The following is a 23681-nucleotide window of genomic DNA, read 5'->3' on the forward strand; positions in this document are numbered from 1 at the left end:
ATCAACAATCCTGCAACCCTGTTCTTATTCCAAATTGTTAATATTTCTTGCTAATCAAAATACTTTAGAAGTGGTTATTTATACACTCTTTAATTTAGTTATTTTTTAGTTTTCAGATAGAAATAATGTACATCATTTCTAAAAATGTATACTCAATATTAAAAAATATAAATACATGTAAACAGACATATTCTGCATTAGAAAATAAGAATGCGGGTTGACAGGCACGAGACACGCTAGTCTATATAAATAGGAAATTTGATAAGTGATAAAGCATGTGATATCCAACCTACAAGATGGAACTAGAAACGTTAGTCTCTGCATTATTGCCTTTTCTCTTCCCAATTCTTCTTTGGTTCATTGTCAACAAAATCTCACCACCACCACCGCCACCACCGCCACCACCGCCACCACTATTCCCGAAGCATACCCAATACTTGGCTCCGTGTTCTCCATCAACGCCATCATCCACCGCCGTATTCAGTCAATATCGTTGAAACTGTTGTTGATACTGAACTCTCTGAACGCCTCATCCCAATTCTCTCACATGCTTCCAAAACTCAAACCACACTTCATGATTTCCAAGACATACTTCAGCGTTTTACCTTTGACAATATCTGCACAATCGCCTTTGGTATATATATATATATTATATGTTTTATATGCCTTCAATCATTTACTATGTGTTAGTCTTTTTTGTTTGAAATATATATAAAACACAGTTTAGACAAATCAAAATGTTTTTGTTCTAGATCCGTTCAATGGTTCAATTTACGAGAAACTCTAATTTATATGCTTAGGGGATATCTTGGTAACAAAAATGTTTTTCTACACTTCAAACGCAACATTTTACTTTGGATGTTGTGTAACGTTATAAAACTTTTAATACTTTACTTTTTTTTACATTTGACTGATGATGTATACATTTGTTTTATAGATTATGTGTGGTTAATGGTATGGTAAACATTACTGGTCCATTAAGGGATAAATATAAGGAGCAAGTTAATTTTATTAGAAAAATGCATACATCATTTCTCAGTCTATTCAATATGATCCTAGCTCCTCATAAAATATTTCTTTTCTCAGTCAACACTATTAGGCAGCGAAGGTTAATCTACCTAGAAAAGAATAAACTCAAAGCCTTTGGAGCCCTGAATTAGAATCTCATTCATGATGTAATAATATCATATGTGGGTAATAGTTAATAATTAAACACTCTATAGTGGGTAAAGCCTATCCGTCGGCATGACATACAAAATTTGTTTTTTTTGACCATTTTTCTCTACCTGTTTGTCTACCATGTCCACAGACATTTCTATGGAATAATGTGAGTGACCTATAGACATGATGTAATAAAAAAATTCAAATCAATTATAATTAACGTGATTTAATATCTTAAAAAAGTTGTAATGTTGTATGGTTTGTTCAATTTATGTAAAATATAAAAAAATTAAAAATATATTATCTTCAACTACTTTATTTAATTTTTATATATTTTATTGTATAAAATTTTCTTTTTTTATATTTCTTATCAATGCCCATTGGTCATCCACATACATGTTAACCCGTTTTAAAAAAGGTCAAACATGTCATTTTATTTGGTAAGACAATGCAGACATACCATTTGCGGGGACGAGCAAAATAGACTAAGCGATCTATTTTACTATCTCTAATAATATATAAGAGGCTAACTAATTAATCAAGTGTATCCCAACCTTACATAAATCAATTTTGAAGTTGATTCTTTTTGGTGTTTTTCTAAATAGGTTATGATCCTGAATATCTGGTTCCTTCTCTCCCCGAAACAACGTTCACCAAGGCCTTTGGCATCAGGATGAGTGTATGATGAAGTTAAGGACATGGTTTATACACATGCAGCATTATGCGAGAGCAAAGGAAGCAGCACAAGACAATGTTTTACCAGAAAGGGACAAGGGTAGCGTATCATGTTTATGCAGATGAAGAGAGTGGTAGCTGGAATCATGAGGCGGTTCAGGGTGGTGCCAACGGTGGCGGAAGGGGTGGAGCCGGAGTATAGTGAGGATTGAGAACCGCAACACCACCTAGACACATGAATAGTAAAATTATTGATACTTACAAATGATCTATAACTCATTTTTCTAAACCAGAAATATCAATACAAATTTACTACCATTATATTTTAATTCATGCAATAAACTGCATAACAATAAGGTTTATTATCTTATAATTTTGAAGTAAGTTGGTCATATGGTGAGTTACTTGTCTCTAACAGTAGGTCATTCCATATCTCAAGTCAATCACATATTGGTTTGGGATAGATATTGGAACACCGTTTGAGATAGTAATCTCTGTCTTAGTTACCTAGAAGGTTAGCATGAAGCCTTTTAGTTTGAGACACACCTTCATTTTATTAAAATTATAAGCCCTTTTTCTTTCACAGTTTCAAAATTTTCCCTTTCATAGTTTCCGTGCATCAATCAAAATGCAAAAAGGCGATAACAGTGTAAAAAAGAGATTTACCATTTGCTCAAGATATCATCTTTACATAACCCGTGTTGATTTCCCTTTCAAACTCTTCAAAATAAGACAGTCTGATCTGAAACGTAGCATAATTTACACAGAACAATCAAAATACGGTATGATCATCATTATCTTACAAATATCCTTTTATCATTTTTCCCTTTTTAAGTTTTAATGGTTTTTTAAAGGACACAAAATCACATTTACAATGCGTTCGTTTCGGTTTAATTTTGAAAATAAACGTTTTTTTATATTTTCAAAACAATTTGATTTGGCTTTTGGAAAATATTGATTATAGAAAATACTTTTTTTTGAGAATTTGGAAAAAAAAACAGTATATGCAAAAATGTTTTTTAAAAGAAGGAGAGAAGATCCATTACCTTATTAGTTTTGACATTATTACAGTATTACTTAATTTTGTTGGGTGGGAGGATACTTTAGCAAAAAATCTAACAAACTAATTTGCTATATTAAACTACACAATTCTCAACCATTGTCTTAAAGATGGTGGTTAAAAATCCCTAGGATCTTGCTAGCAAGTGTAGTAATGGCACTAAACTATTTAAATGAGATTGATGATTAACATATATCAAATTTGTGAAATATATTTTGCACAATGATACGAGGTTATGAATAATATTCCTCAAATTAAATTATCCAATGGTTGACACATCCTTATTTTCTCACATTAGACTCAAGCTCATCTTAATAAAGGGAGATTTTTCCACATAGGGTTTATTAGGGATGCAAGAACCAAATGATAAGTGATTCTCACAAAATGAAGTAAACTAAGAACTGCATAAGTGGGAGTAACATCTCCTTTAAACTAAAATCTTATGATATTAGTTTTGTATGAACATGTATATAATGTTTTTTACTTTTCTCATTTATTCATGATGATAGGTGTTCGAGTATTTCATGATATCACTAAGAGTTTGTTTGGGACTTGAATTTTGGAGGGGAATAAAGGGAAAGAGAAGACTTGAGAGTCATTTTAGAAGTGTATTTCATGATTCTCAAGCCTTTCTTTTCCCTTCTTTTCCCACCAAAATCCAACTCCCAAACAACCCTTAAGAGTTCAATTCACTTCTCAGTCAACTATTGTTGTTTACTTCATGGATAAAATAAAAAATTTAAAAACAAAAAGTAATAAAATGAAATATTCTGATTGGCTTGGGACATAGAGTGTCACATCATTTAGAACATGTGATCTCCATCCCTCATTATAATACCACTTGTTAGGATAACTAAGATTAATAACACCTGAATTTTTAACAATAGACTAACTAAGAACTATACATGAAATTCAACATCACTTCCTAACTGAATACCTAAAGACATTAGGTTTATGGACTAATCTAGTCATAATTATCACTTTATTCATTCTTTCCTAATACAAGCTAAACCTATCTCACCCACACTTGAATTTGTAACTGAATATGTGCCTCATTATGCATGAATAGCTTTATTTATTCTTTATAAGTCAAATTCTTTTAAAAGTGACTTGAGTGCAATAGTATCAGCATTGCCTGCCACCAGCTGCAAGAGCTTTACCAAGATGAGGTAAAAGGGAATACTACTTTAACACAGTTTCTCCATTTTCTTTGCTAAGCAATATCCAAATACGGTAGCTGCTGGCAGTGGCAGATGATGAAGTACACCTGTTGAGATCTTCACTTTTCTGCATCACATAGCATGAAGTTATAATATAAGCTTCAACCTTCAATATTAACCTACATTTGGATCATTTTCTCTCTCTCCCTCAAGTTTGAAGTCTCTCAAAAGTTCTCTTGTAAGCGATCCATAATATATAAGTCTTGCTAAATTTAGTGTATGGGAACAAAGTAAGATATTTTATAGCAATATTTACACGGATCTCTTTTCCTTTTCTCCACAGGTAACAAGACAACACAGAAAGAAAGCTCCATGGAAGGAAACTATGTGAACAGAAACAGTCATAGAGAGGATCATAGCTTTGGCTTTGAAGAGCATACATGGGGAACTTCATGGCCAGCCAGAAACTATGCTTGTAGCTTTTGCAAGAGAGAGTTCAGGTCTGCTCAAGCGTTGGGTGGACACATGAATGTTCACAGAAGGGATAGAGCAAGATTGAGATCTTCTATCTCTTCATGGGTTTCTGAGTGCCCTAAACCTAACCCTAGTACCACTAAGCCTAATAACTCATCATCTCCTTTATCTGATGAGCTTTTGAATTGCACACACCGCTCTTCACATTGTAGTCCTTATCTCACTTTGTCTTCTACCAGTGGAGATAAGAAACCAAGACTTGCATCATCTTCACAGCAGTTTCCTCCTTTGAGTCTCCAAAGCATGGAAATTAAGATGGCTAAGAACACAACAAGGGGTACTTTTGATGTTGAAGAATTGAAGGGTTGTGAAGAGGATGATGAAGGCAAGATTTTCAAGAATAGTAGTGAGCATAACATTACGTTGGATCTGGGTATAGGGTTACTAAAAGAAGAGGAGAAGTTAGATTTGGAACTTCGATTGGGGCATTAATTTCAAGGTAGGTAGGTGCAATTTAGCAGTGGGCATCAGAAGTCTGCAATTCCAAATCTGCTTAACATCTTTCTCAAGTAATTTATTAATCCATTCAAGCCACTTTGATTAGGTTTATATTTATATATTCTGCTTTTAATTTCAAGGACCTACCTTATCATTAATTTTGTTAGCTCTTGTAATTTGGTCACGTTAAAGTTGGGTAGTTACTCCTATCTTGTATAATTTGATTCCAACCATTGTATGGTTGATCCAATTTCGTGCTCAGAAAACCAACTTGATGTTATGGTCAACAGTGAAATGATAGAAGTTAAAAGCCATATGTTTAAAAAGGTGATGAATCTTGAAGATGCCAATTTTTTCATAATGTTGTATTGGTCTCTTGAATTTGCAGTCAAATTTTGCTCTCGGTCTTCACCTTCTTCACGCTTTAGCGTCTGAATCTTACAGTAATGAGTATAGTTCTTGTAATCTAGTTTGGTCGATGAGTATGGAGATTAAGATTTCCTATATACTTAAATTTCCTTGCTAATCTCTCTACACAGATGAGCATGTGTGACTCAGATAAAAATAAATCTTCATAATATATGTGTAGCTTCTTTGGTACATGCACCCGTAGTCATTATGTTTCTTGAGGATACTTTCTGCCATGTTCTTTCTTGGGAATACACTACCACATTTTTATTTTATCAGCGAAAGAACAATTTTTTCAAAGGGTGCAAAGGTACCCCAAATAGAGTTACATTGCAACATATAAATGGTAAGATTTAAATTCCAATGTGAAGAAGAAAACGTAGTTCCTTGATACTTGGCTCTAATCCAAGATCAAGATCTTAATTTGATTAAGTCTACTAGGTTAACAAAGTCTAAAGAAACATTCTTGAATATATATGATATTGCTCCTATAAATCGAGATAGACCAAATGATAGCAAACACATAGAAATTCATGCTTCTTGTCCTTTTTTGACAAAATGAAACCCTGTTTTGTAAGAAGTGGTTTCTTCAGTCCATAGGAATCACCATGTCCCATCCCAGCCATGAATAGCAATGTTGCCATAATTCATATGTGACTTAGCATTGGATTAGATATCACTGAGAGGACAAATATTTGTTGGTGTTTCATATTTGATTTATCGCAACCACATTGCCATTGCAATTATAACATATTTGCACTATTTTTTATATATTTGTAATCGTTGTAAATGCCGCATAATCACAACTTCAAAATCATTATACTTATAATAAAAAATTTAATGAGATTGATTGTGTTTTACGTATCAATAAACAAAATCATGTTAAGATAAATTAGCATAACATTTTTCCTTAACATTATAAACAATGAAGTAGTACTTGAATATACTTAGACTACAGTCACTTATATAATATACTGCACTAAACAACCAAGACTAATTGTTTCTTAGACAGCTGCTGCTTTTCTTATATCAGTTTTTTAATTATTATTTGCTGATAAAAAAAGTTTTTTGAATTATTATTTAATTTTCACAATTAAAAGGGATACTACATTTCTATATGATATTTTCACACCGTATGGAAATATGAATTAAATTCTTTCACATCTAATAATTATATCATTATACCAGCCTACAGTCTCTCTAAGGGTATCTCAGTAATCAAAAATGTTTTCCCCATCCACACTTGCAAAGAACTAAAATTTAAATATAAAATGATCTCATGTATCCACCAATTATTACTTTACAGGTACTTCTAGATATTCTTAATTGAATTTTATTGTTTCTTTTATAATTATAAATGAAAATGCTAAAATTGTTAGTTAAATACTAGTACTTTATTATATTATAATGTTTCATTAACGTTCTCTCTTTTATTTTAAAATTTGTATTTTTATATTAATTTTATGGTGACCAGTGAGACATTAATATAGAAATATAATGTTTCATTAGTATGATACTGAGCCAATAGCCAGCTTAGTTGATTGATAGAATTGTAAAACATAAAATGTAATGATACTAATTTTATATCTTAAAATCATGTAGTCATGTAATTTTATAATTTATATACCATATCCATGTTTCATTTGTACTTTTTAATCTATTAATGCTCTTTCTTGCATTTAGTACATTTTGATATAAGACCAAAAAAATATAGGAGCAAGAAACAATCATGTATACATTACGTAAGCATATTATAAATAGGAGTAGAATGAAAAGGAATACCCAGAAATGATGTCAGGATGAGGGACATTCAACATGTTATGAATATGATGTCTTTTTCAGAAAGAACTGTTAAACACAGAAGAAGGAAGATAGAGAAAGCAAAGGAGAAAGATTATGAGATCTAGATGAATCCTTTACTACACAAACTTTATAGATAGATTGAATCTCAACTCATTTTCTTTGTCCAATTTATTCAAAGTTGTAGTTTTAGTGTGTCTGATGTGGGAGCCTTGTGTTCCCAACATTAGATTGCATGTTCCCTATGTCATGTGGCTCCATACCATGATGACCTTTCCTTAAAAACAAACTCCTAGTTTTTGAGAGTACCAACCAAAACAAGAAATGTTTCTTTCTCACTCTTCATTTGGTTGTGAATTTCAGTACCGGATGATTAATTTAATTTAATCTTATTCTAATTCTAATTCAATGAAATAAATCTTGAAAGTACAATATTCTTATTCTAATTATAATTCAATGAAATGAATCTTCAGAGTACATTTACTTCTAAGGTATCTTAACCATTAGTTTTATCATAATGTGTATCAAAATCATTGGATAAAGATTTTTGTTTGTTTGTTTGGTAAGGGTATTCATCACTCTTTTGGGTAAGAAATTAATTACTTTTAGAGTGTATGAATGTCCTTCCATAAATGTTACTCACGTGAATCGAATTATTAATCTTTAGGTCATCTTGGGAATCTAGCGGTGTCTTATAACACTAGACCAATACATTATTGATAAAACCATTTGATAAGATGAAATGATAGTTTAATCAATCAATATCAAACCTAATAAGTTTATAAATTCATAACTCACTAAAATAAATTTACTCACGAAACATCAACAAATAAGTTATTTTTAACCAAATTAAAAAAGTTATTTGTTGAATATCTTATAACAAACATAGTCTTAGGTTTGAAGAATTGAAGGTGGTGTAGTATATAGTGCAATGATGTCACTAAAGAACTAATGAGGAATGAAGGTGGGGGATGATGGACACATAAGTGTACAAAAAAATGTTGCTAAAGTGCAGTTCTAGTGAAAGAAGAAAGAATGGGATAAAGTAACCTAGTCGGCGCATGTCACTATCCTCTACCATTCATTCATCCCTTATTCACTTTTCCTTTACCCAAACTACATTTCCCATCAATTACTATCCCCCACTCTCCTCACACCAACATACAAAAACAACTACCTTTGTCCTCTAATTCTTTTAAATAATCAATCATATTCTTTGCTAACATAACTTGTGTTTTTCTCTAACTTAATTTACCCTTTAAATCCTATACATTAAGGTAAGTGCCCAGGAAACGAAAGAGAAGCAATTAGTAAAAAATGTATAAATAAGGTAATAATAAGTCTTGTACTTATTTATTATGGATGGGTGTTACTATCAAATAGTCTTGTGAGTTGTGACTGATATTTTAGTTTTACTTCTCCTTGTACTTATATGAATGCATTTGTCTTATCCAAAAACATTAAATGTGATTAAGTAGCACTAGCAGCACTCTTTTTCCATTTTGTAGCTTTGGTTCTATGTACTTCTGGTTCAGGTCTTTATGTTGGGCCTCATTGTGGGTTACTTAAAATAAGTCTCAAGTCCATCTAGGCTAATACAACTAGGAAGTAGAGTTCATAAAATGGACTACACAAGAGGTTTGGGTAAGCTTGCTTCGAGCCTACTTCGAGTTGGATAAAATGACTTCACTTATATTCGGGCTACTAAGATGATGTGTAAGTCTATCTTATATGGGTAGTGGTCTTTTTTTGGTATTCCCAAGTCTATAGAGGTAAGAAATTAATTCTTTTTGGATTCATGACTTTTCCTCCCAACAAATGTATTTCACATGAATTGAATCATCGACTTTGACAATCTAATGAAGCTTTACACTACTAGATCAACACATTGTTGGTAGCGAACAAACTTATTTGGGTTAGCCTAATATGATGTTTTTTTAAATAATTATATTTATTTTAGTGACTATAAACTGTAAAAAGAAAGTCTTCCTTAAAATTTTCCGTTTTATTCTTGTCTTTGTGGACTTTTGTTTCTTCTATCCTCAACAAAAAAAACAAATAAAAAGTGAGAGATAATATTGTTTACTATTAGAGAAAATATATAAAAAACGTACATGGTTGATTGATTGAAATGAACATAGAAGCCAATGGGACAATTTGAATGCTGACCATGACCATATTTGTTCTAATGTTCTTCTCCCTTTCATTGTCTCCCTGCGACCATTTGAAGAAATCACCTTGTTTACATCTTGAAATTTTGGTGGCCTTTAGTGAGACTTAAGGACTTGGATTATCATTGCCAAGAAAATGATAAAGTATGTTCGCAGTAGATGTAAATACTATAATGTGTTTGTGAAGAGGTGTACCCTCAATACTCAATCAGATATTCTTGTTAAAATAGTTGAGTTTTTGTTAGTCGGTTAGTTAATTTGATTATAGTAGTTAGTGTTTTCTTCCCTTTATATAGATGATTTAATGTAACTTTGGAATTCAATTCAATTCAATAACATTTTCTCATTCTTTCTTGTTCATCAATAATCTCTCTTATATATGCCTACTACCATTTCAACAATTCTTTGTTAGATATTAGGTGGCTGGCCCAGACACTAAGGCTTTGTTTGGAAGTGAAGTTTTGGAGGGGAAAAGATGGCTTTGGAAAGCCTTCCCTTTGTTTGGGAGTTGAATCAAGAAGAGATGAAGGTTTTGGAGCCAAAACTCTCAATGTATCTATTTTAAACTCCATAATTTGAGGTTTTTTGGATATAAAATGTCAAAATAGCTAAATATGTTTAATAATAATATATAATTATATATTATTGTCTATTTCCCATTGTTAATTACATTTTTAAGGAAAAATAAAATAAAAATTATTACATTATCATTAGTTTACCCTCTTCATCTAAATTTTATACTCCCAAATAATGGAGGAAATTTCCTTATTTTTCCCTTCCTAACCCTTTGATCCCTCTCCTTCCCTCCTAACTCCCAAACAAAACCTAAGAGATACATATAGATAATGAAAATACATCTTAACCTTCTACTTATTTATTCTTCCCTTTGAAAAAACTAATTCATTCTTTTTCTATATAATACTTCGCTCGTTCATACTTTGAATTCTCAACAATCCATCTCATATATGAGTCTATCACTTACTATCACTCTTCCTCAAGTATTGTGCCAAATTAAGTGGTAGTGTACTTTATACATGTATATTTCTTATCGGTAACAAAAATAATTTGTTAAAGAGGTATCAAAGATACAAGAGAGTTATAATAAGTTGCTAAGACTTAAAAAATCAGAAAAATATAAGATGATATGTCTAAGGAATAAAATTAATTCAAGACAATTTTAGGTTCATAGGGATTGACAATCTAGTCGGGATAGTACTTTATACTTTTATGCCATCAATTAAATGTGACGATTGATCTCTACATCACAAGAGAAGACTTTTGAACCAAAAGTCTAACGTAAATTCAAAACGTAGAGCTCTCGGCTCTAACACCACTTCATGAGTGTCACAGGGAGCAAATATCCGTAGCCTAGGTTTACTAGTATGCATTTATATGACATTTAACTTATATTTTGTGAACCACATACATAGCTCACACTAGGAATTTTCTTGAGGAATGCTGGAAACCAGGTAAGGAAAAAAAGACATCTGAAGTATTTTTTTTTTATCAGCAATAATTTATTAAAAAATAAACAGTTAGGAGAACAAGTGGTACTCCTATCCACAAAGACGTTATCTATTACAAGAAATGAACTAGATAGATTCCAAACTCATTCCAAAAAGGAGAAAAAAACCTACGAATCGAGCACTAAGAAGATTCCATGAATGAAGGTTAATAACGAACATTACCTCATCAAGATTAAAAGAAGACTGCTCAAAGATAATTTTGTTTCTAACTAACCACAAGGATCAAATAGTGACAAACCAAATGGTCATCCATTGTTGATGAGAATTTTTCACCTCCCCGAACAAGTGTCAATGAGATAGAAAATTGCTTCTGATACTACTAGGCAGAATAGAGTAGATGTCAAACAAGGAGTAAAGTTTCTACCATACACTGTAAGACAATGAACATGTGAAGAACGAATGAGCAATATATTCTTCTAACTCACCACAAAAGGCACATAGAATCGAGGGAAGAGATCCTATAATGCCATATCGTGAAATAAAAGGAAAAATTTAAGGAGCTTACCATCCTTATTCCTAATTAACTTTTTTTTATGAAACAAACCCCAAAGAATGCAAGCAAAAATGTTGATAAACATGGAGAATAAAACTAAAAAAGAAAAAAAAAGGACTATTTGGTAGGGAAATCCATGAGACTCGCGTTATTGTCTTGTATTTTCATGTCACTGTCCTTGTCTTATATACCATCCCTTCCTCTTGTAAGTTTCTAGCTAATTAATAATTAAGTCATAAAACTATTATCTAATTGAGTGAGGAGGCATTATGGTTGTTTTTTAATCACGCCACTAATCACGCATTATTACATATCAGCTTTGAAAAGAAAGTCAGAATATACCTTGTTGAGGTTAAAGCAAAACTAGCTAGAGTAATCTTTAGGTACTTACAATTATTATTTAATTAAAAAATATGTTGTATAAAGAATTTTGAAGGGAAGTTCAAATTGTTGTTGGATTTCTAATAATTAATAACTTATAACATGGAAGTAGCTACAAGTTATAGTTGTATTAAATTGATTTTTTATATTTGTTATTGAAATCTATGATTTGAACTAATGGTGATGTTTGTAAATCAAATATGTTTGGCCTGATTATACTTTGATGTATCTTGCTACTATAATTCAAAGCCCTCATTTCAATTGTTCTATCTTTTTATCAGGTGTTATTATTCAATTGTTACAATGTTTATTTGATAAGTTTGTTTACCACTTATTTGCATCTCATGTATATTGGGATGGGCATAGTGGTGAATCCAAATATTAAACCTATAATAGTTAGATTTAAGTTTTAATTCATGAGAGTAGTATTATGCTTTCCAGGATTATATTGACATGCCACAATACATATGTAATGAGTTCGTCGGGTTAAAAACTATAATTTATATTTAATTTAATAAAAACTAGGTATATGAGAAAAAAATACTATCTAATTAAGGTAATTCGTCTTCATGACTTAAATTATTAGTCGGGATTTATGTTTGTTAATATGATATCAAAACAACTTTTATCGTATCTTATTTTATCTCAAGCTTATTTCATCTAATCATATCATTTTTTTTGATTGAGAAAAGAAAATAATTTATTAAGAGAGGAAATAATTACATGAGAGAAAGAAGCTGAAAAAAGGAAAAACTAAAAGACATTACAACATAAGACAAAAAATGGAGTTTGCTATCCAATCCACAAAAGAGAACTGATCTTTACCCCTCTTCTCATTGATCCAAAGTCAAGAGGTAACCCTAGCAGCCTCAGAAAATTTCTCGACAGAGGGATGCACTGAATTAAATATAAAGTCATTCTTAGACCTCCAGATAGCCCAAATAGTAGCAAATCAAAAGATATTCCAATAATATCATATACTATATATTTTCTTTTATCTTTTAGCTTATCTTTTAAAATATGATTCATTTCCACCAAGTGTTTAGATTAATAAGTGACTAAGAGAGAGAGAGTTAAATAGGTATTTACCATCTACGTGGGATCACTATATTTAAGTCTAGTTAAATAGGTATTTACCAAGCGTTTAGATTAATTAGAGGAAGTTAAATAGATATTTTTCACCAATAAGACTCATATACTCCTGAATCACAAGTCACAGTAATTCCAAAAGTATAGACCTATAAGAAGAAGTATAAGTTTTTTTTTTCGATAAGCAAATATATTAAAGAAAAACATATGAAGTGTCAAGCCGATAACATATTACATGAGAGAGGAAAAGTACAAGTTATAAATGGCATTGTGTTCTTTCCTATTTATATGTGTTGGAGGAAGTTTCCTGCATGTTTCCATGCAAATGCATATAATTTCGTGTACTTTCGCATCTGCTTCATCATAGGTTCATAGATATATATATCAAAGTAAACCAAGTGTCATCTCAATGAGCAGGACCATGCTGTGTCATACCTAGTAAAAATCTATGTAGCATCCTTTTTAATAGTGGTGTGTAAATTGATTCATGAAGAGGCAAAAAATAATTTAACATCTGATTGCTTGGAAGAAGAAACTGAGAAGTTACCAGAGTTTAGTTTAATTTTTCAACCTTGATCAATGGCTTTTGCATTGCATCCTTTCGGATCATGTTGGGGCTGTAACACTTTGATGGATACATTTGTTTTGTTCCAATAGATAGGGTTGATTTCATTATGATGTCACAAGAAGTTTAGCATCGTGTTAAACAAGCTGGGAAACTCTACTTGTAATAAAAAGGTGTTCCGTGAATAATTATCAGTGTTATTAATATTATATTTATCATCAAAACCGGTTAGAGTACTGATATATTGGTAGATTTAATTGGTGGTTCACTAATTAAACTGCATATCAACAAAATTAGATATATATGTATAATATTAAATTTTTTGAAAAATCAATAAAAAAACCTATAACTTTTTTATTTTTATTAAAAAAATTATTTTAAATAAAAACTGGCCGTTATGACCGGTACGGTTTAATTGAAAATCGACGCTGTGACCGATACGATTCAATTGAAAATCGACTAGTATAACTGATTTTGGCCAGTTTTAACCGATATGATTGCATGAAAAAAAGGATGAGCTAACTTTATTGTCATCACCTTTGTAAAGAATTTAATTGGTCTTTCATTGTACATATATGTAGAAATTAAGAAGTATTCTTAACTGGCAATCAATACAGGTTTTGTTAAGAAAAACCTAGCAAGATGAAAAGCACAACAACTCAAATGGGAGACAAATCAATCATAAAAAAAGACTAGTTTAAGATTAAAATAAAATAAAAAATCATTGTCTACTATACAAATGAATCCACAGCCTGCTAACAGAATAATTCTGAAAGCAAACTTCTAAGACTTTTCCACTTTACAACACATTCACTTGACCATATATCTTTAGGTAATGCCTTTATTTGTCTCTTCCCTAAACCTTTTTTCCTTCCTATAATATCCTTCCCCTCTCATACCTTATACTTTACCATGGAATTGAGTTATCCATCACAAGAGTACTCTCCATGAGTTCAAGTGAAGAAACTGATGACATGGGAACTGGAAGATCCTATGAGTGTGTTTTTTGCAAGAGAGGCTTCACTACAGCACAAGCTTTAGGTGGACACATGAACATACACAGAAAAGATAGAGCCAATAATAACAAGGTCAAACCCAATTTCCTTCCTTCCAGTTCAAGCAAGGTTGTTGATGATAATAACTATTCAGATCTTGGTTTCTATTCACCAATTCCAAACCATCTTGTTGCAGAAGGGAATAATTATAATAATAATACTTATTACTATTCCACTATCACTCCTGATCTTGAGGTAGATACTACTGATAACAATTACCATCCATTTTACTTTCCTTCACACACATGTGGTACTAGTCCTTCTTCCAATCTAGGAAACCAAAAGGATCGTAGACACTTGTTTGGACAAGATTGGAGCCAGAATTTGAGCTTGTATACTAATTCAGACAAGATAGAAGACAACACTGAAGAGGGTGGTGGTCTTGATTTGGAGCTTAGACTTGGTTATCATCCATAGCAAGAAGCTAAGAATACATATCTATGGTTCTACTACCTACCAACTATATATAATAATTATATAAAAGCATGTCATGCTATGGTACGCAATTGTACAGAGAGATGTGGTTCACAAGTTGTAACTGGAAACAGTAATAAGGGATGTTTCAATAGCTTGAGGTGTTCCTCATGGAAGAAATTAAGGTGGTTTTACTCAAGGTTCTGATGAGGAAGGTACTCAACATATCCGTTTTCTCCTGAAAATATCTAGCCCTAAGTTCTAGTGTGTGTGTGTATATATATATATCTAGGGTTCTACTAGAAGTTCATAACTTAGTGAATGTTAATTTCTTTTGCTACTCTTTTAATTTATGTGTGTAGCTTATTACTGTTTATTGCAATGAAAATTAGGTTAAGTTTGCTATATATATATATGTCTTAAGTTTTTGTTTTCAACAAATGAAAATCATCCACCCATAACCGAGTCCATGGAGTATGAAGATCATATCCTTTCTGGTTCATGTTCTTCGCATTGTTTGAAGTATATGGGAAACCAAGGGAATGTTACAAAATAAAAATAAAAATGATGATACATACAAGAGAGAGTGATGCTCAAACAATAAAACAATCTATCTTATACATAGGCCGAATGAAGGAATCATATCATTAAAATAGATATATCCATTCAGAACTATTTAACTGAGAAGAAGTAAATATAATGCTTGAAGTATTGAATTATGAAGAATATGAACCAAGAACCGCTTATATTTGTTTAGTTATTTTTTTCCTAACAAGTTAGCTTTAAGGTGAAGGTAAGCTCAATTATAAATTAGCCAAGATGTTGGCCCACACAAGTATATCTGTGTACATAGAGTATCCAAAAGAGTTGGTATACTCACATGCAATAATTTGCTATCCACAGAAACAAACATTTTGTGTTTGATCTTTTCCTATTATTTGTTTTATTCTTCTAAATTTATGGTACTGAACTGCTAGCTGCTTAATCAGAAAGAAGAAGAAAAAAGATTTTAATGATAAAAAGGGTATGAGAGGTAGTTCTTATCAGAAGAAAATAATATTGAATAAGATGTTTAGATAAGTCACAATACTAAGATGTTTTGATATATTTTTTGATTGATCAGAAAATAAAGAACTAGAAGAAGAGGAGCAAGTTAGGAAAACAAGTACCCATGATATGATAACGCTGGAGGCAGGTGGGAATACACCTTTCACCTATAATCTTAGCATATCATCCACCATTGATTTGTATTACTTTTGTTTGTGAGTCAATAATTGTTAACAAATCAATAGTGGATGATTTACTGACATTGCAAAAAAAATACTTACACTATTAGTGTATACATATTTAATCATTTTTGATATATAAGAATATGATGATATATGTTCCCAGTATATATATATATATATATATATATATATCCTTCTATTATTAATGAAATACCTTATCTGTTCATTAATTGAACTACTTTCCAAGAATATGAAGAATGAAGATGTTAGAGAAGACAATTTTTAATGGGATAAATGTGTTCAAATACCAATACTATACTTTCCAATGTGAGCAAGTAAATGTAAATTTGTGAAGACAGCAATAAGCACCAGTGGTCTAGTGGTAGAATAGTACCCTGCCACGGTACAGACCCGGGTTCGATTCCCGGCTGGTGCACATTCTTTTTTGTTTTCAAATATATCCAATTTTACTTGAGAAAAACTCAACAACCTGAAAAAATTAAAGGGCTCTCCCACAGAATTGATGTTAGTGCTCGAGTAGTATATGTACCGAAGGAAATAGAACATGATACAAAAGACATTGCATAAAATACCAAACTTTCATCCACACTAATGTGACAATAATATGTAAAAGAATGTATAGAAATAATAAACATCTGTACAGTTTTAGACTTATTAGACTTCTCCATAACACCAATGCACTCAGAATTATTTAGTATACTAACCAAACACTTAGTCATGGGATTGTGATTATACATGTTTTTTCTGACTTTAACCAATACCTAATTACCATAAAAGAAGTACACTATTTGTGCAAAGAATATTGTATGGCTGAGGAATATTTACAACAACATCTTGAGTTGGTGTCAAAGGAGAACCAATAATAACCCTTTTTCACACTGTTAGAGTGTAACATTTAGAGTGCTTTTGTGACATTTAACGCTGTTATATTCTTCAATGTTTCTAACCTTTCAATGGAAAAGCTAGGGTAATTTGTCAACATTATTATGCCATTTCAGCATTCATAGAACCAGATTGCTAATTCCGAAATAGAGAGTTCTTTGTTGAAAGGCATTCATGGCATAATCAACTTTGATTTGAGCCAACTGTGTTTTGAACCGAATGCCGTACCCAATCCCAAACCCAGATCCTGGTTTACCTTTCCTCACTCCTGGATTTCCTGCAATGTTAAAACAAACTACTAAGAAATCACTACAATTTCATTTAGGAAAAAACCCTACACCAGAAGTAGAATACTCATATAGACATTATAGACAAATCTGAGTATAGGTAGTTATCTAATATTTCATTCTAAGTAGAGTAGTGGTACTATATGAAATTATGAGTGTGATTTTATTCTGTCCAAAAAAATATATTTAAGTTAAAAATTTAATAATTAAGTATTTCCCTGACCAATCACAATGGTGCCACATGGAGTGAGACACTTTTTGGGACGATCGGGCACTTGTAAGTAGCAACTAAATTTCTGAGTGGTTGAATGAAACTCACCAGGAACCCAATGATTACTCTTCATGTCAGATCCACAGTCCAGGAAAATAAGACCTGTAACTTTCTTGTTCTGCAAGTAGAGTAAGAATGGTGATCAACATCAATGATCGAGAAGAAAATCGAAAAGGAAGAAAACTAGTATAACATGTTCTCTGTAATACTGCACATGCAAAGTAATGGCTAGTGAGAATTATACCAGTGGAAATGTCAATTCACTTTTAGATACCACACATGATTGTCCAGAACCAACTGCACCTTCACCATAGCCTCGCACACTATTAGGACCACCAATTGCAAATGCTTGATGTGGAGCAATGGATCCTACAATTGAACCACATGTAAACCTGCCAGATAAGATGTGAAAATTTGTTGCTTGTGATGCAAGTAAAGAGTTCTGGTTTTATTGTGCTAATCCATAATCTCTTGATGAATAATGCATAAGAAGTAAATTTAGTTAACACCTTTTAAACCTAAGTCGTTTCTTTTTTGTTTTCAAATATATCCAATTTTACTTGAGAAAAACTCAACAACCTGAAAAAATTAAAGGGCTCTCCCACAGAATTGATGTTAGTGCTCGAGTAGTATATGTACCGAAGGAAATAGAACATGATACAAAAGACATTGCATAAAATACCAAACTTTCATCCACACTAATGTGACAATAATATGTAAAAGAATGTATAGAAATAATAAACATCTGTACAGTTTTAGACTTATTAGACTTCTCCATAACACCAATGCACTCAGAATTATTTAGTATACTAACCAAACACTTAGTCATGGGATTGTGATTATACATGTTTTTTCTGACTTTAACCAATACCTAATTACCATAAAAGAAGTACACTATTTGTGCAAAGAATATTGTATGGCTGAGGAATATTTACAACAACATCTTGAGTTGGTGTCAAAGGAGAACCAATAATAACCCTTTTTCACACTGTTAGAGTGTAACATTTAGAGTGCTTTTGTGACATTTAACGCTGTTATATTCTTCAATGTTTCTAACCTTTCAATGGAAAAGCTAGGGTAATTTGTCAACATTATTATGCCATTTCAGCATTCATAGAACCAGATTGCTAATTCCGAAATAGAGAGTTCTTTGTTGAAAGGCATTCATGGCATAATCAACTTTGATTTGAGCCAACTGTGTTTTGAACCGAATGCCGTACCCAATCCCAAACCCAGATCCTGGTTTACCTTTCCTCACTCCTGGATTTCCTGCAATGTTAAAACAAACTACTAAGAAATCACTACAATTTCATTTAGGAAAAAACCCTACACCAGAAGTAGAATACTCATATAGACATTATAGACAAATCTGAGTATAGGTAGTTATCTAATATTTCATTCTAAGTAGAGTAGTGGTACTATATGAAATTATGAGTGTGATTTTATTCTGTCCAAAAAAATATATTTAAGTTAAAAATTTAATAATTAAGTATTTCCCTGACCAATCACAATGGTGCCACATGGAGTGAGACACTTTTTGGGACGATCGGGCACTTGTAAGTAGCAACTAAATTTCTGAGTGGTTGAATGAAACTCACCAGGAACCCAATGATTACTCTTCATGTCAGATCCACAGTCCAGGAAAATAAGACCTGTAACTTTCTTGTTCTGCAAGTAGAGTAAGAATGGTGATCAACATCAATGATCGAGAAGAAAATCGAAAAGGAAGAAAACTAGTATAACATGTTCTCTGTAATACTGCACATGCAAAGTAATGGCTAGTGAGAATTATACCAGTGGAAATGTCAATTCACTTTTAGATACCACACATGATTGTCCAGAACCAACTGCACCTTCACCATAGCCTCGCACACTATTAGGACCACCAATTGCAAATGCTTGATGTGGAGCAATGGATCCTACAATTGAACCACATGTAAACCTGCCAGATAAGATGTGAAAATTTGTTGCTTGTGATGCAAGTAAAGAGTTCTGGTTTTATTGTGCTAATCCATAATCTCTTGATGAATAATGCATAAGAAGTAAATTTAGTTAACACCTTTTAAACCTAAGTCGTTGTCATTTTTATAGTGGCTAAATCAGTAATTTATGATACTGAATATGGAAGTAGAACTCACCAAGTGGAGAAAAATGCTGGTCCAAATTTGAACCCTTTTGAAGCAAACAATTTAAACCGGTTGAAGGTTAGCAAATTTGGTTGAAGTGGAATCCCTTGTTCCATTTGTAAACTGACCTGAATATATTCCAACTCATAGTTACAATAGAATGTGACATGCATATAAGAGATAGTTACAAGTATACATCTCTAATTTCAAAGTTTTGGATAACCAATGAAGAAAACTTACATGAGTAAAACAATGATCATTTGCTTCTTCAAACCGATTTTCTTGCTTAATCACAATCATGTTATCAAATGGATTTCCACTATATAGAATTTTAAGACACATAAAATGTCAAAATTAGTATTTAATTGAATGTCTAGGGACCGAATTGAAATAAATTTCATCAACCTGCAAGTTACTGGAAAACCATCTAGATCTCTGCTTATAGAGCGGCCATGATCATTAATAAAATGAATATGCTGCACAATTGATCATGCCAATTGATTATTTCTCTCATCCCAGCATAGATGACAAAAAAGTTCTAAATTAAAGTTAGTGGAACTTCAAATTTAGATGCACAAAACATATTGGCAAGAATTAATGATAGACAACATTAAATTCACCAACCTTAAAGTATACACTGGTTGTACTGCTCCAATTAGAGCTTGAAGGCTCATGCATATCCAACCCAATTGAAGATTTAGAAAGCCTTACACCTCTACTTTCTGAATGGGAAAAATTGTTCATGGGAATTCCATGAATCCCAATCTCAGGTGAAACTGAATGCTGTATAGGAAAAAGTTCAATGCCATATATGATAAGTTCCTTGCTTTTGTTTCTTTCTAGTGTGAAATTTTAATCAAGTTTTAGCCAAAGTGGAACGCAAACCTGAATGGTTAGAGATTGCTGACCAAGACATAGAGGTCTAGTTGTCCTATAAGCAATCAAGAGATTTGAATCATGCAGCCCCTTGTGACACAAGACATCAAGCATATCACTATTGACAAAAAAGTTTGGGTGCTTCAAGCATAGGCTGCAATAAATGAAATGGAATACTTGTTACAACTCATCATTCATTAAAATACAAGAATCTTATTTGATATGATGTACTTTAATACAAATCAAACCAAATTTTCTAGTACCTGCCACTAGCCAAAGAAAGAGGATTACTAGATATCCTGTTGGAATTTATGAAAGGCATTGTCAGAGAATAATTCAACATAGAATTCTCAGCTTAGTTTTTGAAGCATATATAAAGTGATCAGAGACCTGAGAGGGGAAAGCACATAGGAACTACATAGCTTTTGAATGAAATTAACTCCAATATCAAGCTTTGCTGCTTTGCACAAAATTCACACTCAATACTTGGTAAATGGTAATTATATGTAAATTTAACTAACTCCTATAAAAAAGTGAAAAGTATAGTGATAAATTTAGAGCATAATTGAAGCTTTTCATAATATTTAGTTTTGGGGGATGAACCTTTGCCAGCATGGATACTCTTATGAGCTCCCATATTTGAGGGGCATTAATGAAATTCAACAATTGAAGCCTGCATGAATGAAATGTGAATAGAAGTGGAAAAGATGAGTTTTGTATATTTGCTGCAACATGCATGCTGTCATCATCATTTCAATGATGGAAAAGGTGAAAGAAGGTTCAAAGCTTTATAGCTTTGACATTCTTTGTTTGGTAGAGATGCCAAGTTTGTCACCTCATACCTTTCTCATTCATGTTACTCGTGACTTTCATAACTGGTTTACGAGGTAACCATGTTCACTTTCAAACATACTAAAATAATATACAATACTGTTTATTTTATCAAAAATGTATTCTCAAGAAAAAAAAATATATATTATACTTATTCCTTTATTGATATGTTATGTATTTTCTATCTTGCCTTGTGACTCTATACAAGGACTACTTATTATTCTTCTTTCTTTTTATTCTTTTTGGTAGTAGACATAAGCATGGCACAAACAACTCAACCCAACAAGTTAAACCTTAACCTTAACCTTAACCTTGTCCTCATATTATTCCTCTTTTATACTTTTTGTTCAGCAAAAGTTGCTACCGAAACTTATCATATTATTATTTAGCTTCTACTTAATTTAGAGATTTTTAAAAGAAGTGTTCATAACAAGTAATAGAAGAAACATGTGGAGACTAATACGCTACAAAAGAAGAAAAGGTATATAAGTGCATTGGTGCAATAATGCTTCATAAAAACTATTAATGGCCCATGTGTTTAGGACTGTTTCTTAAGACCAAGCCATAGAAGGAAAATCTAGAAGAACCCAATACAGCAGTGAATTATAATTATAAAAACAGTTAAACATATCATACTCTTTTATTTTTAATGATATATTTAGAAATTTGGCTCCCAAGCTAACAGTATGAAAAGATTTCATTACTAGCTTGTCACAATTATATAATTATACTATTCTATTTATGTGAACCAAAAATATTATTTGGACAACTTTATATCAAAACTAGCTTGTTACCTCTCTTTTTTGTTATCACAAAATAGGAGTCTAAGTTTAGTGTTAATTTAACTTAAATTGTACAAATAACACACTGTTCTTATGTGAACAAATTTTTGTATGAGCTGAAAATATGGACTCACAGTGATTAAACTAAGCTTTATACTTCATTGTCGTACAGTATAATTTTGAAACCAGAACGCTTTCATTGTTTCTTTTGTTAGGCTAGAGAACGCTTTCCGAAGCATAAATAATGAGGAAATGTAAGAATATGGTTGACAATGGAAGAATATAAAAATTAATGGCGAAAAGAGACATATTTTGTCCTCGTTAATTTTATTTTTATTTTTCTTTTGAAAATAACAATTTTATGTTATATACTTAATTAGTTATAGAGATTATACTATTCAGTAGAGGGAATTTTGAAATGTTATTTTTTTTACCACCTTACATATAGATAAATGTTATTTATGCTACAGCGTTATATATTAGTATAGAAATTCATTATTATGATTGTTTATTCTAGTTAGTAACATAATTTAAGAGTCAATGCAAAAACAAAAGTACAAACAAACATAAAGATAAGTTGCATAGTTATTATATAACTATAGTGTCAAATAAATTTTATTGATTAAAATGTTATATATTCTATAGAATGTGAAAAAACTAAATGTTAGTGTTAGGTGAAAGAAGAAACATAAATATAATATAAGATACACAAAAATTGGATGTGCACCAAATAAATAGAAAGGTGTCGGTACAAGTGGCAGCGTCAGAAAGGGACAGAAGATGCAGCGTTCGGCGCACAAATAATGTATTTTTCGAGACCCTTTTTTATTAAATAATAAAGTCAATTTTAATACATGTAATAATAATATTCTCATTGAAGTTTTGCTGTATGTACATTTAATGAAAATTTCTCTATTAAGATTGTTTTTAATTTAATGACTGCTTACTTCAAAAAAGACCGTGTTAACAGAGGACAAATTCACTTCGAAAGTTTTAACGCATAAACTATAAGCCACTTAAACTTTAGAGGATTGCAAAAACACTCTTTATACCAAATAACCTTAAATTTAGGTTTGTGAAAACACTTCTAAACTTAAAAGATATACAAAAATACCGCATAAGTGTCCTGCTTCTTCTAAAATCAAATACATAAACTCTGAAAATTAAGTAGAGTTTTTATGAAAAAAATTGTACTGTCCCCAATGTATTTAGCATTTGAGGAATAGACATTTGTTACGTGAACAAATTTAAAGATTATTATTTCTCAACCTTCTATGTATAATTAAAACTATGATAGTCTCACCAGAATCATTTATACAATTTTACTTTAACAACAAAAGTTATAGTTATAGTTTCTCTTATGCAATCTCACTAAATACTTACTTCTAACCTTTGCCATGTAGCATATCAAGAATTTCAAAAAATATTTATTTCTTTGTTTTAATT

At 31.5% G+C, this 23681-nt stretch overlaps 3 protein-coding genes, 1 long non-coding RNA gene, 1 other non-coding gene and 1 pseudogene across 5 annotated transcripts in view; 4 read left to right on the forward strand and 2 right to left on the reverse strand.

The window, feature by feature from the left end:
* Nucleotides 1–1838, forward strand: part of LOC109344767 — a 5414-nt gene extending 3576 nt beyond the window's left edge. Inside the window, exons 3-4 of the mRNA XM_019583515.1 lie at nucleotides 267–634; nucleotides 1767–1838. Of these exons, the coding sequence (XP_019439060.1) occupies nucleotides 267–634; nucleotides 1767–1838 (440 nt within the window). The remainder of the gene's footprint in view (nucleotides 1–266; nucleotides 635–1766) is intronic.
* Nucleotides 3944–5420, forward strand: LOC109344903 (transcriptional regulator SUPERMAN-like). The gene is made up of 2 exons (XM_019583628.1): nucleotides 3944–4294; nucleotides 4400–5420. The coding sequence occupies exon 2, from the start codon at nucleotides 4429–4431 to the stop codon at nucleotides 5020–5022; it is 594 nt and encodes a 197-aa protein (XP_019439173.1). The 5' UTR covers nucleotides 3944–4294; nucleotides 4400–4428; the 3' UTR covers nucleotides 5023–5420.
* LOC109344905 lies at nucleotides 14374–15390 on the forward strand (annotated as a pseudogene).
* Nucleotides 16525–16595, forward strand: TRNAG-GCC. The gene has a single exon. It is a non-coding gene; the product is annotated as a tRNA-Gly (tRNA).
* Nucleotides 16925–18073, reverse strand: LOC109344906. Its single transcript, XR_002107360.1, has 3 exons — nucleotides 17865–18073; nucleotides 17669–17738; nucleotides 16925–17339 (listed from the first exon to the last, which is right to left on the reverse strand). It is a non-coding gene; the product is annotated as an uncharacterized LOC109344906 (long non-coding RNA).
* On the reverse strand, nucleotides 18475–21353 carry LOC109346685 (outer envelope protein 80, chloroplastic-like). The gene is made up of 11 exons (XM_019586385.1): nucleotides 21226–21353; nucleotides 21013–21079; nucleotides 20886–20921; nucleotides 20632–20776; nucleotides 20371–20529; nucleotides 20152–20222; nucleotides 19987–20065; nucleotides 19759–19874; nucleotides 19415–19562; nucleotides 19219–19288; nucleotides 18475–18889 (listed from the first exon to the last, which is right to left on the reverse strand). Exons 1-11 carry the CDS (start codon nucleotides 21257–21259, stop codon nucleotides 18732–18734), a joined length of 1083 nt encoding a protein of 360 aa, XP_019441930.1. The 5' UTR covers nucleotides 21260–21353; the 3' UTR covers nucleotides 18475–18731.

Source organism: Lupinus angustifolius, chromosome LG04 (assembly GCF_001865875.1).
Source record: "Lupinus angustifolius cultivar Tanjil chromosome LG04, LupAngTanjil_v1.0, whole genome shotgun sequence".
Taxonomy (NCBI): Eukaryota; Viridiplantae; Streptophyta; class Magnoliopsida; order Fabales; family Fabaceae; genus Lupinus; species Lupinus angustifolius.